The 18,287-nt window shown below is 41.7% G+C and overlaps 1 protein-coding gene across 1 annotated transcript in view; it reads left to right on the top strand.

Annotated features, from left to right (window-relative positions):
* LOC149321300 (leucine-rich repeats and immunoglobulin-like domains protein 1) overlaps window positions 1–17,757 on the top strand; it is a 167,297-nt gene extending 149,540 nt beyond the window's left edge. The window contains exons 13-19 of the mRNA XM_089519179.1: window positions 4,597–4,917; window positions 6,063–6,344; window positions 7,579–7,998; window positions 10,074–10,199; window positions 12,315–12,461; window positions 13,847–14,149; window positions 14,786–17,757. Coding sequence (XP_089375305.1) covers window positions 4,597–4,917; window positions 6,063–6,344; window positions 7,579–7,998; window positions 10,074–10,199; window positions 12,315–12,461; window positions 13,847–14,149; window positions 14,786–14,979 — 1,793 coding nt within the window. The 3' untranslated portion in view covers window positions 14,980–17,757. The remainder of the gene's footprint in view (window positions 1–4,596; window positions 4,918–6,062; window positions 6,345–7,578; window positions 7,999–10,073; window positions 10,200–12,314; window positions 12,462–13,846; window positions 14,150–14,785) is intronic.
* The last annotated feature ends 530 nt before the right edge of the window (window positions 17,758–18,287 follow it).

Raw genomic sequence — 18,287 nt, 5'->3', positions numbered from 1 at the left:
CTCTGTGCATACTCGGGTTAGGAAGGGGCGTCACTTCCTGATGCCCCTAACCCTACCACGTGCGGAGCGCATACAAAATGGCGACGCCCTATACACATAGGCGGCGCCATGGCTACGTCACGACCGCGCTGCCTCCAAATGGGGCGGCGTGGAAGTGACGTACTAGGGCTGCGCGAGGGCGCCTGTGGTGCCCTTTCCGCGGCCCCGGAAGGAGCTCTGTTTCAGAGCTCCTTCCACCTTTGCGTCGCTGGGCACAGTCTTTACATGGCTGCGCCAGCGACGCAAAGCAGAAAGGGGCCAAGCGGCCCCTTTCTCCTCCTCCCCGCCACCACTGGGTGTCCTTGGGGCTTCAAGCCCCAAGGACACCCCTTTCCAGGCTGCGGGAAAGCGGCCTTTTGCCACTTCCCCGCAGCCTGGAAAGAGGCGGATCGGGGCCTCAGGGGCTGCCGTTGTGGCAGCTGAGGCCCCGATCCGGCGGGGAAAGGGCCGGTTACAGGCCGCCCCAAACGGGCAGTCTATAACACGCCTAAGAACATCTGGAGGGGCAAAGGTTTATTTTCTTTATTGTAATGCATACAGGGCCCACTGTGAGGTTTTTTTGTTATTTGTTTTTTAAATGAAAGCGTTGTTATGATGTGTGGATTAACTAACATTTTTTTCTTCTGAATAGTCTATTCTAGACTCTTTTCTATCCTGCCAGTTCAGGGAGCCATTCTGAACCAACATAGTTCAGAGCTGAACTAAGACAGAACAGCTGCATAAGGCTTTTTTTTTTTAGTCTTTTTAAAAGTTAAAAAGTTCAAAGGTTTAGAGCTGAAGCCAAAGTTATTGTTGCTCAAACTTTCTTCCTCTGAAACAAAATGGGGACTGATTTCCAGGAACTTGCTCTCCCCACCCTTTGTTCAGCTTGCTTATGGATATAAAGTTGAAACTAATAATTCATTAGGCATGACTACTTTTGCATAGAGAATAACAGCACTGGGAAGATCCCTCCACTGTTTTGAAGCATAATCCATCATGCTTAGTTGGAGTATGTCCACACCATGCATTGCAATCAGATAGGCATAGATATACAGACACCTGCACAGGACACAGGAACATTTCAGCTGTTTAGAAGATCTCATTCTCCAGCTGGGTATGCATCTTTGTACATGTATTACAGATGATTAGGACAGTTATAGGCTAACAACACCGACAACACAATACTTCTGTGCAGCATTGCAATTAGTGGTTGAAACCACACCTTGTTTATACTATGAAGTTGGTTGCCCTATGTTGAAAAAAACAATAATGCTTGGGAAAGCAGGCCATGGGTAATAACAGAAACAGGAGGAGTTTTGCTCCCCAAAATCACGAGAAGATATACTATGCTGTATATCAAGAGAAAAGGGCCATAATTACTCCACTGTTCAGCAGTGCAGGCATATTTTTGATGATAGGGCTAGGGGAATTTTTCCATCCTGAAAGCTGAATTGGCTCTGGGAAGCACATTGGGGACCACATGCCAGAAGTGGACACAGCCACACGTCAAACTGGGTGGGAACCAAAAAGTAGGCTTTTATTTTTCATGTATTCTTTTAAAATTATGTAATAATGTAATTATGAAGAAAGGAAAACAAAACCAAGAAAATGGAAATGGAAGCACACAATAAAGGCAGAAGTACAATCATGGAATAAAAATCTGTGTATAACCTTCAATAAAACATGTACCAACAACATCCAAAACAAGTTCCAATACAAAATTATCACCTGTCTGTTGCACATTTAAATGCTGACAATGTTGTAAAGTCCGCAGTCTTACTGAATAATAGGAGGTGAGTTTTGGAATGTAGGTCTTTTAGCTGCAAAGAGGGCATGGAAAGACCACCCCGCAATTCCCAAACCCAATGGCACAGCCCTCCCATTTATTCATACTGTCTCTTACACCTTACACACATACACACACACACACACAGGAGGGAGATATACAGCATAGTAGATGGCCATGAAACAGAAGAAATCTCTTATCTCCAGTCAGCAATCAGAGGTAAGAGATGTTTAAGGGTGAGCAGTGGGCTAGCAAAAGGGGAGAAGTTGATGGTGCCAGAGGCTCCATCCGTGCCTTAGGCGCGTTCCAGATGCACAAAAAGTACGTACTAGGTACGTACTAGGGTTAGGAAAGGGCGTCCTTTCTGGATGCCCTAACCCTAGTACATACCTAGTACGCACAAAAGGACGGCACCCTATACACATGGGCGCCACCATTTTGACGTGGCCTTGCGGCATCATAACGTGCCGCAAAAAGAACCTGCTTTTTGTGGGTTCTTTTTGCTACGCCGGGGAACCACGCGGTTTTTCCGCTGCGGTTCCATGGCACAACAAACACGGGCGCTGGCAGAGCACCCTTTTTGGATGCTCTGTAAAGCACCTTACACTGTCAGCCCAAGCAATGTCACTTTGGGAAACTCACTGGATCACTAAACATTGCCAGCAGTGCTGTGTCTGGCAGGAGGTGTGGGAACATCACCTAGAAGGAACCTGCAGATCCTTTTCTGGCTGGGAATTGCTGCTTTTGCTTCACTTAGTCAGGGCAGTGCTGCCATAGCTGATCTATGCAGTCTGCTTGCTAGTATTAGGCATTTGTATGTACTTGGAGGTTGGGAATTGGTAGAATATGACCAGTTTATTTGCTCCTTCCTTCCTTGTTTGAAAATGATAGTCACTTCACTTTGGGAAAATGAATATAGATATACACATAGATTCCTTGTGTAGACAGTGCCTTTCTACAGAAAAGTTCTATTATATTGAAGTGCTTGGGAACTTTCTAGCTCATAGCAACATTTTTTTTCATAGTAATCCACCAATTGCAGTCCCTCTCCTATAAAACATGGTAGATACGAGCTTGTCAGTGAAACCTGGAATTACACAAACTGTATATGTTTACTGTTTCTTCTGAGCCAGCTAATGAAAATAATATCTCACTCATAGTCTTCCTCTGGCTGTATAGTACCAGACTTTTGACATGGGTTCCTTGCTTGCACACAGAAAACTAATGTGGCAGGGAAAAGGCTAAGGGAAAACATATATATATATATATATATATATATATATATATATATATATATGAGAGTTTTCCATCTGCCTCCCCCACATAGTAGAGTCTGTCTACAAGTCTTGCAACTCAGGGAGAAACAGTCATGTGTTTTGTACTTGTGCTTTCTCCATGCCTTGAATTGGTTTCCCATCTTTTATATATTGGCATCCAAAACACTTTTGCCAAGATCCTGTTACACTGCTAGTGCACCAGCTACTTTTTCTTCAGTGCCCTAGACATATCCTTGCAGTCAGTCAGTGGACAGGGGCAGAGCTGTACCTGGGAGATGTCCAGCAGGCATTGTATAACTGGGAGAAAGGTGCTGAACATGGAGCTACTGAATAAGCCTTGTACAATGCTCACCCAATAGCCTACACTGATGTAACAGAGAGCTATATCACAAACCAACAGCAACAGGATTCTGGCCTAACTCTTGAAATCTACATGAGATTTGGCAGCAGTATTTTGAATTTCTCTTTTCCATTGCTACAGCTGCACTATTTGGGGTGAAGGGTGGTGGCATGCAGAATGTGTAACACAGTGGTTCTCAAACAGTGGGGCGGGACTTATGGAAGAGTGTCGCAAGAGTTGCTCAAGGGGGTGGAACATGAAACGTAGAGGCCTTGATTCCTTCTCCTCCTCCACATTCCAAATCATTTTTATGTGTTAAATTTACACGTGTTACATTCAAAATTGAATTTACTTAAATAAAACTGTTCCAATTTGAACAATGTTATTTTCTTATTATGTTAAATGCTTAATGTTAAAATATGAATATACATGAGTGAATGAAAGCATGTGCACTTAACAAAATATTTTTGTTCCTATATGATGTCGAGTGGGAGGGGCATGATATCTGCAGATAGAGGGATCACAAGGGTAAATGGGGTCACAAGGGCAAAAGGTTTGAGAACCACTGGTGTATCATGAAAAGCAGACTAATATGACTAATAAATTGAACTACTTGGAACTCTGCTAAACCAAATACGTTTGGGTTTTGGGGCCCTAACAGTGGAAGCCTTTACCTTGGAAGAAAGGCAAGCAGGTCCATTTGCTTTTCCTTTCAGTGCCCTTGTGCCAGGATACTACCCTGCCTGTCTGCAGTTGTCATTGGTGACATTAAATGCAACAGTTCCTGTAACTCCGAACAAATTAATAATGTCAGTTTGTGATAGTAACAGTTGGAGACATCTCATAATGACCAGCCAGCACAAGATTCTTTCTCATGTTGTGTGTTCTGCCTATTGCTGAGTAGATTCATTTGTCCAATCAGATTTGAACAAGATGGATGGGCAGTAACATGTTCTGCAAACCGAAGCATTTTTACAGTTGACAGTTATAGTAAAATGCTGAGGATGGAGAGTGAGAATTCAAATTCTTTATGGGAGAAATGGTATTACTGTATTTGAAGTTGAAGGTCCAGGACAAGGTGGGGTGCAACTGCTCATAGCTGTGGTCAACAGGAGTGCTCATGACCACTCAACCTTTTTAAAATGTAAATGTTGGGTTGTGTTTTTTTCCAGAGGATTTTCCAAAGCCGAAGATCATTGTGGAACCAGAAACTACAATGGCTGTCCTTGGCAAGGACATTCGCTTCACCTGTTCAGCTGCTAGTAGCAGCAGTTCCCCCATGACCTTTGCCTGGAAGAAAGACAATGAAATTCTACACCATGCTGAGATGGAGAACTTTGCTCACGTTCGGGCCAGTGATGGTGTGGTAATAGAGTACACCACCATCCTCCACCTGCGCCACGTCACTTTCTCCCATGAGGGCCGCTACCAGTGCATCATTACCAACCATTTTGGTTCCACCTATTCTCACAAAGCACATCTTACTGTCAATGGTGCGTCTACAAAAGCTTCATAGCCAGGGCTGGGAACCGCCTTACATTAGGAACTAACATTTTCATGCCTCCCCTTTCAATATCTCTACCACTTAAATGGCACCTTTCCAAATTTCACTTTTCAATCACTGTGACAAAAAGGGGAAAGAACTGCAAATGGGGCAAGCAACCATTTTGGTCATTCTCAAGTGAACATGTCCGAAGAGCAGGTCTTTCTAGGGTCACCATAAATCAGAATTAGCTTGAGGGCATATAACAAAACCAACAGAAACATTATGTATTTATTATAAAACTGTATTTTATAATTATATTTTAATTATGTAGTTTATAATTATTTTATATAAATAAGCCTATATTTTATATAAAATAAATTTATATAACTATAAAAGTATGAATGATTTGTGCCACTTTCCATTCCTTCTCCCTTTTGTCCATATGTTTATCTAATTGTGTCACCATCCTATATTAATCAAATTAATTTAAATATATTCCCTTTAGAAGGCCTTGTATTTCATTTTTAATTGTTTAATTTCACAAGGAAGATATCTTTACAAATGTAGGTTTTATGAGACCTGTTGTACCTAACATGAACAGCAAAAGAAAACTGTGATGACAAAAACAAGAGCACCAACTGAATAATAATGGTTCATCCATTGTTGGATGGAGGTGTCAGTGTCAAAGCAGTCTTTTACTTCCATCCATAAGACTGGCAAGCTGCTAGGTGCAGATGAGGTATAGGCAAGATCTGGTCTGGCACATGGTGCTGGACTGCAGTTCCCATTGTCCCTAACTAGTCAGCATAGTCAATGATCAGGGATCCACAGAAATCACAGTCAAGCAAGTCAGGAGGGATACAAGTTACTGGTCTCTGCCTCCTTATTATTTAAAGGCTCACTGCTGTAATTTCTACAGTTCTATTGTTTTCTCATTTTCGATAGTTTGTGTGCTGTTTTCAGAATGTGACAAAAATAAACCATATTAAGATGCAGTGCAAGTGCATGAAAAAATCTGAAATTTGGAGGGCCACCACTAGCATAGGGCCTTGTGGTTGCAAAGAAAAGGATCATGCATCCATTGCACCTTACAAACATGACCACTGTTCTTGATAAGTCTTCATTTTAATTCTCCATTTTTGTCCTTTCCAGTGTTGCCCTCCTTCCTGAAAACTCCCCATGACATTGCAGCCCGGACGGGAACGACAGCCCGGCTTGAGTGTGCTGCTGGTGGTCACCCCATTCCACAAATTGCTTGGCAGAAAGATGGAGGTACTGACTTCCCTGCAGCTCGTGAACGCCGGATGCACGTCATGCCTGATGATGATGTCTTCTTTATCACAGATGTCAAGATAGAAGACATGGGCATTTACAGCTGCACAGCTCAGAATTCTGCTGGTTCTGTGTCAGCAAATGCTACTTTAACAGTGCTAGGTAAGAAAATTTGCCTCCTTTAAAAGGGACTGTAGGACCTTTCTTACTACAGTCATAGTGCTATAATTCCACTGTAAATGCATGGCTCCATTCTACGGAATCCTGTGGTTTGCAGTTTTGTGAGGCACAAGAGGAACTCTCTGGCTCTGGATGATAAATATCCCTGCCTAAACTGAAAATCAAGATTCCACAGGATGAAACCTTTAACATATACAGCTATAGCATTATGAATCTGCTGTAACAGCCATAGCTGTGTCCTATGGAATCTAAGGTTTTATAGTATCATAGAATCATAGAATCGTAGAGTTGGAAGTGACCACAAGGGCCATCCAGTCCAACCCCTTGCCATGCAGGAAATCTAAATCAAAGCATCCCCGACAGATGGCCATCCAGCCTCTGTTTGAAGACCTCTAAGTAAGGAGACTCCACTACACTCCAAGGGAGTTTGTTCCTCTGTCGAACAGCCCTTACTGTCTGGAAGTTCCTCCTAATGTTGAGGTGGAATCTCTTTTCCTGCAGTTTGCATCCATTGTTCCACGTTTTAGTCTCTGAAGCAGCAGAAAACAAGCTTGCTCCTTCCTCAACATGACATCCCTTCAAATATTTAAACAGGGCTATCATATCACCTCTTAACCCTCTCTTCTCCAGGCTAAACATCCCCAGCTCCCTAAGTCATTCCTCATAGGGCATGGTTTCCAGACCCTTCACCATTTTAGTCACCCTCCCTTGGACACACTCCAGTTTCTCAATGTCCTTTTTGAATTGTGCCCAGAATTGGACACAGTATTCCAGATGAGGCCTGACCAAAGGAGAATAGAGTGGCACTATTACTTCCCTTGATCTAGACACTATACTTCTATTGATGCAGCCTAAAATCGCATTGGCCTTGTTAGCTGCCGCATTGCACTGTTGACTCATGTTCAACTTATGGTCTGCTTGGACTCATAGATCCCTTTCACACATAGTTTCATTCAGCCATGTAGGTGGTGATAGAAGCGGTGGGGTAAAATGGCTGCAGGGGGTGTGATTATGCAGAGTTGTGTGGCAGTGAATGCTATTTCTGTCAAGAAAAAGGCTACCTCGCCTCCTGAGGTACTCAAGAGTCTGGCATGACATAAGTGACCCATAAGCTGAACCTCAGAACCCCACTGGCTGTGATATCAAAAAGACCAAGATTTTTTCATCAATATCATCAAATGTCTGTAGGCTGACATATCTTTTTGGATCCTTGCAGAGACTCCAAGCTTAATTCACCCACTGGAAGATCGTGTTGTATCTGTTGGGGAAACTGTGGTTCTGCAGTGCAAAGCAACAGGAAGCCCACCTCCACGCATCAACTGGCTGAAGGGCGACCACTCTCTAATGGTCACTGACAGGCATCACTTTACTCCAGGCAACCAGCTGCTTATTGTCCGGAATGTTGTATTGGAGGATGCTGGGAAATACACTTGTGAAATCTCAAACACTGTTGGGACAGAACGGGCCCATAGCCAAGTTAGTGTTCTGCCTTCACTTGCCTGTCGAAAGGATGGAACCACAGTTGGGATCATCATTATCGCTGTAGTATGTAGCATCGTGTTGACCTCTTTGGTTTGGGTGTGTATAATTTATCAAACGAGAAAGAAGAGTGAAGAATACAGTGTCACAAACACAGGCAAGTCCACAATCTCTCTCTCTTTATCTGTCTGTCTGTCTATCTGTCTGTCTGTCTCTGGCATAATTCTCTACAAGCATGGCCAAGATTTTGCATTGTGTGTACAGAGCATAACACTCTGAACATGCAGCTCCATATCACTCTCTCCTCAAAACAGCTGTGTAGCCTCTGCCCTGGGCTCACTGGATGTGGGGAGAGGGGAGAGATTCAGACACTGCCCATCTTGGCTAGAAGAAGTGTGTGAGTGGACTTTATTTCTCTTCTTGGCTGCAGTTACAGCTGAGACAGGCTGTTTTATGATTGCTTGACAGATGGTAGGAAGAGGTTTTGGATGGTGTGCAAGGGGGTAGTGAGCAGCTCCTTAGGTAGCATCCAGAAGAAGACATAAACACATGTAACTCCAAAGGGATCTTGCAGTATCTTAGAGACTAACTGAAAGATAGATGTTGATAGCATGAGTTTTCGTAGACTTGACCCTTCTTCTTCATATACATCTACGAAATTCCAGGAAAGCTCATGCTACCAACTTGTATCTTTCAGTTTGTCTCAAAGGAGCTGCAAAATCTCTTTCCATACTGATTTTCCAGCCTAACACGGCTATGTCTTTGAATTCTAACATATAACTCTAAGTTATACATGTATACCACACCAACAGGATGCCAGCCACACAACTGTTGGAAGATCTGAGCTATCAGCATTTATAATACATAAAGACAGGCTAACCTATCCTCCTCCCCACCTAGAAATTAGTGGGTGTAACAGTTTATTGCTTAAGGGCAATTATGGCCTAAATCCCCCTTTTTTTTACTCTTCACTAGAGTTGAGCCACTGAATCAGTTGAATTAATGTACATGTTCTCACCATTCAGCACTTGATTCAATAGGTCTATTCCAGTTGGGACTAACCAACAGGATTCCAGCCAGTATTCCCAGTCCCAATCAACCTCATGTTCCCAAGGAATTCTACACATCCTATACAAGGATTGGCCATAGCCCCTTATTGCACCAGTTTTGAATCAACATCCATTGTCCTAAACACTCTTGGGAGCCTTATCATCTGACTGAGAAAGCCAATTCTGTTAAGAAACAGTTATCTTCTCAGGAATTCAGTTATCTTCCTGCTTTGGGACAAACTGTAAGCAAAACATTGCTCAGGGCCTTGCCTGTAATATTGTCTTTTCCACCAAAACAGAATAATCTTTCCTTACTGTAGTAAAATTCAATGTCCCAGTGGTTTGAATATAAGCAATGCTAAAAATGTGGTGCCTGCTGTAACCAGGCAGGGCTGGGCTAGCACCTGAAGGGAAGTCCTACTTCTTGATTTCCTTCTTGCTGTGGGTTGTATGCACTCTCACCTCCAGTTCTGCATCTACCCGGTTTCCCTGCTGCCCAAATTGCTGCATGAGGTGAAGAGGAAACAAGCTGTATGCATTCTTTAGAATTAATACAGTGGCAGTAGCTCAGTGAATTTATATACTGCTTTGCCACCTCTTTTTCTTCAGTATGTTTTTTCAAATACCCAAAAGGCAGCTTCTGTGTAACAGTCTTGAGACGTAGGCCAGAGAGAAGGCATGTGAGGCCTCCACATATTGTTGGATTTTAGCTCCCAGAATCCTTCAGCATTTGCCAAGCCAACTGGGATTTCTGGGAGTTGGAGTCTAATAACATCTGGAGCATCCCTTCCCAGTTCAAACCATCAAATGCTTTTAGAATTGCTGGGAGCAAAAAAGTTATTAAAAAAGTGATTTGTGTAACACCAGAGTATCAGATACATCTGTTACTAGGAACCTGGATCTGAAACCATAATATTCTCTCTGTGAAGGAGAGGGACTCTGTATAAACTAATGCCTAAGAATGCGCAAGCTTTCATTCAGAGATCCAAGAGCAAAGTAACAGTTTTGCTTTATGTATCTCACATGCATTAATGGTTAGCCCCCTGAAAAGGCCATCCAAGCTGATTCCATCTTGGATTTTAGCAAATGCTCAAGCTGTACTGTGGTTTGTATTCTTCTTTGGTTTCAGCACCATACTTATATCATGACACTTCATCTTTCCCCTCCTTTTCTGTCTTTCCAGATGAGACCATCGTACCACCAGATGTGCCAAGCTATCTGTCCTCTCAAGGAACACTGTCAGAACGACAAGAAGCGGTGGTCAGAGTGGAAAGTGGCCAACAGCCCAATGGGCATCTACAAAGTAATGGTATGGCTGAGGGGGGGAAACCCTCTGGTCTCACTTTTACTTCTGTTGAGAAACCTATCATGCATTTAGCAAAATAACATGATGAGAGTGCTTTTTGTACTGTACAGCATAAGATAAAGGTTGGCAAGTAATTTTAAAAAAATATTGTTCCATGCCATAAACTTCTCTGCATGTAGAGAACTTGCTGCATGTCAAAGGTAGAACTAGCTTTAGAATATTTCTTTCTAAACTGCTGGTTTCCTACATATGCAGAATTCTTGTTGCTTTTCAATGAAAAAAACATATTACCAGAAAAAAGAGCATGTGGATGTCTGAAATAGTATAGGCCTTGAAGGAGTCCATCGTGTACTTTTTCTGAATGTCTAAATCATCTTGAAGATATCAATAACTAAACCATGGCTTCCTGAGCAGATGTTGGCTCACTACACTAAGTCTAACCACGTACGCATGGAGTCTTCACAGATATTCCAGGGCTAAAGATGTCATTGTTTCCAAAGCCTGAAATGGCCATTCTGGAAGCCATCAGCTTTTGAAAATGCTGGTGGAACCTAGGGATGAAAAAAATCAATTTCACTGAAACATTTGGAGACCAGACCAGATTGGTGGCATGTCAAGTCTTTTAAAATTTACTTGGACTTGGAGTTCTCATAACTGTGTACACTTGCTTGAGAAGTCTCTGGTACCTTAAAAGCTAACAAGCTCTATTTGGTATGAGCTTTTGTGGATTTCAGCCCACTTTACCAGTTGCATGGAATGCAGGTGATATAGCCCTATACACATGTGGGAATACAGGAGTTGGGGTTGAGAACAGAAAGTACCAGCAATTAAAAGCTTATGCCAAATAAAACATGCTAATCTTTAGGGTGCTGTGGGATGCTTTGTTGTTTTTGCTTCAACAAACTAACTTGAGTATGCTCCCCCCACCCCAAGTCCACTTGCTATATAATTTAATTGCACATAGTAGCTGCAATATTCTGAAAAATATCTCAGTCTAGGAAGAAGTTGAACACATATGCTGAAGCTGGCTTCTATATGTACAGACAACGTGTCTGGAAATATGTATTGCATCCTAATCTCTGTACAGCCATGCCGGATACTATTAGGGAGGTCTTCTATTTGTATTCTGGTTCCATAGGATCAGAGGATGCTCTTTATACCAATTCAGACCATAGATGCGTCTGGCTCAGTAATACCTACACTGAGCAGCGCCTCTCCAAGGTTTTAGAAAGGTGTCTAAGACTCCAGGCCCTGTCTGGAGATGCTGGGACCTGAAGCTGGGACATGCTACACACAATGCAGGTGCCCTGTCACTGAGTTCAATCCTTCCCTAACCATTAGATTATCTTTGTGGAAAGGGACCTATCTTTCAATTTCCTCTTCCAGGCTTCAAAGTCAAATATTTGTGCCAGATGATGTCTGGTCCTGTTGCTTATATTCTTTGCAACTCTTTCTGCTCCCTCCATCCAGAGGAAAGGCCCTTGAATCTTCCAACTGCCAAGATCCTTATCCCACAATTTGTATTGTACATTTGTGTGGATTTTAATTCTATGCCTCTTCTGGACCCAGTGTTGGTTGAATAACACAGTGCACAAGTTTGGGGCTTTAAAAAAATAAATATATCTGCACCTTGCAGCATCAGACCTGAGAATAGCTTTTTTAAGGAATCCAAATTTTCTCCTTGGCCCATGGAAGATAAATATATAGTTCATGGAGGCAAACAAGACATGTTGCTGCATCTTTGATTCTGATGGATCCACAATTGTATTGTTTTCTGTCTTCTTTCTTCCCTAAAATAAAAAGACAAGACTATCACAGAGCCTCAAAAAAGTGACCTTTCTGGACTAAATTTTCCCAAATTTGCCCAACTGGTATTACCACTGGTCAACTCAGGAGCTGTAGTTAATAAAAATACAACCTTTCCAAGCTCTGGAAACTTTCTGCTTCTATCCCGAGTCACTCTATGCATGGAGGGGAAAAAAACAAACAAAATGGGAGACAAAAGATGTGGATGGCAAATCACCTAGTAAACTGACCCATAATTTGAATATCTCATATAGTGGCTTCCTTATCTGTGCAGATCTGCAGACTGATACGTATTGTATGTTTCTGTTTCAGGAGTTTGCCAGACTGATAGAGGGAGGGATCCAGAGGCTGATGCTCATTCTGTTGTTTACCGGCAGCCAAAGCTATGCTTAGGATATAATAAAGAGTCTTGGAAAGGAGAAGATCTAGCTGACAGGATGCTTGTTCCAGATAGAACAGGTACAGAACTGTTTTTTTCTCATGCAAACTACCTATAAACTAGGGGTAGCCTTTAAAATTTTTCAGTCATGCACATAATTTTCGGACCACTTTTGCTTCATAAATAGCATTAAACTAATGGTTCTGGAAAGCAGCTGTTTATTAGTGCAGAAAAATGGGGTAGAAATCTAGAGGGATAAATCAATTAGGGAAAATCTCTTGGGCAGGCCCCACAAAAATGAAAAGACGGGATGCCAGGGTATACTCCATGCTTATCTGAGATTGTGCTCCAGAATGGTTCAATAAGTACAGCATTTAATTTGTAATTTGCTTTTGAGATGCACAAACCTTCACCCATCAGCAGCCATGCTTCTTCTGGATGTGTTGAACTTCAAATCATATCCCACTCCAACATAACTGGGGGCTGTGGTGGCTGGAGATAATTAGATTTGTAGTCCAGCATATATAAAGGGTACCAGATTGGCAAAAATAGTCAAAGAACAATTCCCAAACTTGCAGTCCACACCAAGAAACAGTTATCTGCTCAACTAATAGCTTAAAATACTATTACAGACAAACTCAGAATGTGAACATTACAGTTAAAACTGCTGTTTGGTAGAGATTTGGATCTTCTCTCAACTGTTGCAAACGACAGAAGAAGGCTAGGATTTAAAGTATAGAAGCTGCAGGCAGGAGACACAGTTCTTAAAACATCTCCTGTTTATCATTCCCTCCTTTTGCTCGCTCCTGTTTTGCACATGCATATCTAGATTTTACCATGGGGGAAAAGAGAATGCAGGAAAAGAGCTGCTATCCATTGCTGCATTTCTGCTTCAAATCATAGCCTTCCTCCGCCATTTTCAGCAAAACCAGCAGAGAAACAAGCTCCTAAATCTTTGCTGACCATCTTTCATCCTGTTGAGTTCTCTGTTAGTTGTTCTTAATATCTGTTATGATGACATGTTAAGCCCCTAAATCATGCCTTGTGAGAAGCAGAATTCTGTGGCTTATACAACATATGGTTTGTTTTTCACATTTTTGCCTCCGCTAGCTATATGGAATGACATGGAGATATTTAGAGCGCTATAGCCTCAGCATTGATTAGTGAGAATGTTATCTAAAACCTCTTCCACATTTTGGTACTTTCCTGGATCTCGAGTACACTGCCACGAGGGCTGTAAACTTGCTGTTTAAAATAAAATTGCAGATTCTCAGGACCATATTCTGTGGCTTTTCAATGTTCTCATAGAATCACAACATGTGCAGCCCCACCTCTAATGAAGAATGGAAGGAGCACCCTAAATGGAATAAAACAATGGGATTGATGAAGCCTGTGTTGTCTATTCTATCTCAACATAGATACCCCAAATCTTAAATCTTGTTTTCTTTCTCTCTGCCCCCTCCAGGCTACAGCTTACCAGCTGTCTACACAAATTGCAGTGGGAGCACTGACAGCATGAGCGTCACCATTTTCCCCAAGGACCTGGATTATTACCCTCTTCCTGCAGAACCAGTGCCTCTAAATGCTTCCAGTAGCAAAGAGTCCAGCAGGTGTGATAGTATACCTGTGGCTAATTGTCAAAGTCCTGCAAAGTGTAACATGACTACGACTACCAGGAACTCCTACGTTGGTGATAGCATGTATCCCAGTAATCATGACAGGATGCCCATTGCAAACTCCAGCAAGCCACCTCACATGGACAGCAAAGGTGCGTTTGTGTTTTCTCTCTCTAAGTTGACCAAGCTGTGATCTGTCTCCAGCTCTACGTTAAAACCCACCTTAAAAGCCAGGCAGCTGCACCAAGCAGAGGAGTTCTGTGATGCTGGCAAGCAAGGCACTGAACGATGACAGGTGCCATGGTACAATGAGCAGAGATGGGACTTCATGGGGTCCTCTCACAATTACTTGACACAGTACCGCTCATTCATGGGAGAGGCCTGGAATTGCCACCCTTCAGTGCCCTACTGACCAGTAGGTGGGTTTTACATGGCATTTGTGATTGTGACAAAGGCGGCACGGTTGTAACATGAATAGCAAAATTTAGAAGATTGTACATCTAGATTATGGTATCGTAAATACTGAGCAGGATGCCAGCTTTTATGTCTGTTTATAGATAAAACATGAGCATGTAGTTTTTAATATTTTTCTGAAAAGCATCTACAGCTCTCATGTGGTTTCGCATATAATACACAGAAGTGCTAGTGGTTATTATGTGAACATTATCCGAAGCCTCTCTTTACACATAGACACATATGAAGAGATGACATAATAGCAAAGTTGGTTGTTGTTGGTTTTTTTAATTTAATGCTTTCTCTAAAACTCTCCTGTTGTATTTTCCTTTCAGGTTCTTTGCAGCCTTTGGGAAAATCTTCTGAGCCTCATGGCCTCTTGTTGCCTCCTGAGGGGTCAATGGGGCCCCTGAAAGGAACACCTGAACTATCTCAGACTTTAGCAGAGGAAGCAGAAGCTAAACAAAGGCTTCTCCCCAACGGACACTTACCAAGATCACGTGACTCTTTTCACGAGTCTGGCCACTGAAAATATCACAATGGACCGAGGAAAATGCTGTGTGCAAATTGAATGGAACATTATATAGCGAACGACAGAATTTCTTTGCACAGAACTGTCTAGGCTACTTCTACCTCAAGTTCTGAACGGATGGCTTGTCAAAGGAAAATGAAAACATAGTGAGGTATAGGAAGCAAGCTTACGTGGGGGAACAAAGGCTTGTCTAAATGGTGCCCACTTGTACATAATAGTTTTTAAACTTAATTGAGAAGTATTTGTGGCTCACACATTGGCTTGCATATAAAGCACAGAAATGCAAATGGTTATTGTGTAAAGTGAACAGAAAAGTATTTGATAACAAATATGTACATAAGAGTTTTCATATATGTAAATCTATATATATATATATTATATTATATATATATATATAACTTCTAACAGAGGCTATTTTATTCCTTGGTGCATGACTGAACTGAGTGAAATTATGCAATGTTGACAGTTATACATCATTTTCTTGATATAAGGTGGTTGCTAGGGTTTTGTTTTAACACACACACACAGAGTAAGTATTTTGGTGCCTTAGGTAGAATGCCAAAAACAGGCCCATATTGTTCAAATAGAAATTACTGTACTCTTGACATTTTCCTTTTAATAGCAAATCACACTCTCTTAGCCTCAGAGGAAGGCAGTGGCAAACACTCTTGAACAAATCTTAACAAGAAAACTCGGATAGGTTTGCCTTACCGTCATCCTAAGTCAGAAATGACTTGAAGGCACACAACAGCAGCTAAATTGTTGTTAGCTTCATTTTCTCCTCAGAAATGCTATATATAGAGCACAATCCTAACACAGTGGTTTCCAAACTTTGGTCTTTTGGACTTCAGCTCCCAGAAACCCCTGCCACCTTGCATTTCCATTTAAATTAGAACCATTCATCGCACTAGGCAATGAAGTTTGCCTCCCTTCAGAATACCATTACGTTGCTATGCGTACTTCAGAAAGAAGCAAAAGAAAAGCTATTATTGATTGGCAAGCTCTTCGTAATTTGCTGAAACTTCTTCCTGTTTTTTTATGGCATCTGAACACACTATGGAGATTTTTGAATTATATTGCTAATACCTAGGTTACTTCCTCACACGATATTCCCCCAGAGATGTTACTTTTCATTCTCAGAGTCCAGAATCTTAGGGAGTTTTCTGCTTGAATTTTAAGAAACCTCTCTGAAATATGAAAAGTCTTTTGATTCATGTTCTTCTGAGCAAATGGGGGGGAGGAGGGATATTCAAAAGATGAAACAACAAAGCTACTGTTTTTATTTAATTTCTTTAAAAAATAAATACTGCTGTTGGGAGCAAAGAATTATCAGTAACCTAAGCACTCTTACGATGCAAAAAAATGCAATGTGAACACACACAGGAAAAACCTAAAATATTAGTATAGTATAGAGCATTTTATTTATAACTTCTGCTGCTTCTCTTAAATGTTTCAAGTTGTGCATTGAAAAATTTCATTTCCTTCATAATTGTTTGTAGTTCAGGCTCTTCTAAACAGAAAGCTGTTGAATTTAGGTTTTGACTTGGGCCAGCAAGGCCAGAATGGTGCATTTCATGCTTCCCTCTCTCCCTCTGTTTTTTAAAACACACAACCCTGACTTAAAGGCCAGTTTCAGAGAAGCCAGGGTAGGAAGTAAAGAAATTTTAGCTTAGGGCTGTATGAGGAAGAGCTTGTTTATAGAGATCCAAGGCCCCAGTTCATGAAGCCCTGTAGTCTAGGGTTCTGACTAGCCCTCAACGCCTGTGGAAGCCTTTAGTTGACCATGCTTTTCATTCTATATGAGGCAAGAATGTTTCCATACCCCAGTCTGTCTGAACACTTCTGCACACAAAATAGGCAGCATGAGGCCAGATTAGCACACAGAGTTACTCCTTGTCTCTGGAGTATGTTCTTCTCATCATCAGTACCCTTGTAGTGCACTTGCATAGGAAACAGCCTATTGTTGGGTGGCCTACCATCATCTGGGGAGGTCTTACTCTCTAGTTTTGTGTACCACAAGCTTTCTTGGACAAGGAAAGCTGGTGGAACACAAAAGAGCTTGTCTCCCTACAGCTGGGTAGAGCCAACAACCGCTATTTTTCATTTCTATTAAAATAACTCCCAACTTCCCACAGCAATTTGGTGAAGGTGTGCTTTTTTCAGGCAAAGACCTCTATAATGTCTGGCCCTCTGCTTTCTTAAATGAAGCCAGCCTTTAGGAATCTGTGCATCAGATAGCCAGCTACCAATCGCTGTCACTTCTTGACAGGAAAGGCACTTGTACTTTGTGGTAAGAGGCTAATTTTATGAGGTGCCAATTTGTAGCCATTCCACAAAATTAAAACTAGTGATAAATGAGGAAAAAGAAAAAATATTCAGGTTGTCTTTTCCCTCATAATCCAAAAAAGCAGATGGGAGGTGGAGAGTTAAATAATGTTTAACGAGAGGCAAAATAGCATTAGGTTGAGGTGGGAAACATCTACAGAGAAGCATATGAAAAAGGTATCACCATTGGAAACACTAAGCACACTTGCCACCTAGACATTTTTTTAAAAAATATATTGTATTTTTGGATATGGTTAACTGTTCATATGTTACTTCCACTAAATATGTGAATCTGCTGCTTCTGAGAGGCAATGTGAAAGAGGAAGTATTACTTTTGTGTACAAAGTTATTTATTTATTAGAAAATTTTGGTACAATGTTGTACATTGAGAAGTACATTGTAAAAATATTGAAAGTGTCTAACAAATGGCATTGAAGTGTCTTTAATAAAGGTCCATTTATAATATCAGTAATTCTGAACTAGCATGTAATTGGTGGTGGTGGTGGTTTGTTTTAAATGGTTTTTAAGAAGAAACAATAATATAACAGCTACACACTACTCCAATTTCCAAGTCTCCGCTTAGGCTACTCTGGAGTTCTTGCATGGTGGGCAGCAGTCCCAGACCCAACTTACATGGGAGCAAGTCCCACTGAATCTGTAGGACTTAAGGTGTAGGTAATGATACCATATGATGGCCTACTCTCCTTTCTTACATCTCACTCCACTGTTCTCACAAGAGCACTGTGTGAACATGCTTTGTGGGCAATCAATATAATAGCCAAAGATGCCATTTCATTCCCCTCCCTGATCCTTTTCTTTCCCTCTGCAATTACTCTTCTCTCATCCCTCTTTGCCTCTGCCCCAGTGCCTCTTCACACTTTCCTTCTCTTTCAGATCTTCCCCCTACCTTTCTCAGGGGGCATGGTCTTTCGCTCAACTGGTTGAAGAGTTTGAGGGGACCTAAAATGGAATCTCTAGGC

The sequence above is a fragment of the Sceloporus occidentalis genome, unplaced genomic scaffold, assembly GCF_023333645.1.
Source record: "Sceloporus occidentalis isolate IW3139 unplaced genomic scaffold, rSceOcc1.0.p SCAF_1, whole genome shotgun sequence".
Taxonomy (NCBI): domain Eukaryota; kingdom Metazoa; phylum Chordata; class Lepidosauria; order Squamata; family Phrynosomatidae; genus Sceloporus; species Sceloporus occidentalis.
Note: the sequence above shows the minus strand (reverse complement) of the source record. Positions and strands in the feature narration are given on the sequence as shown.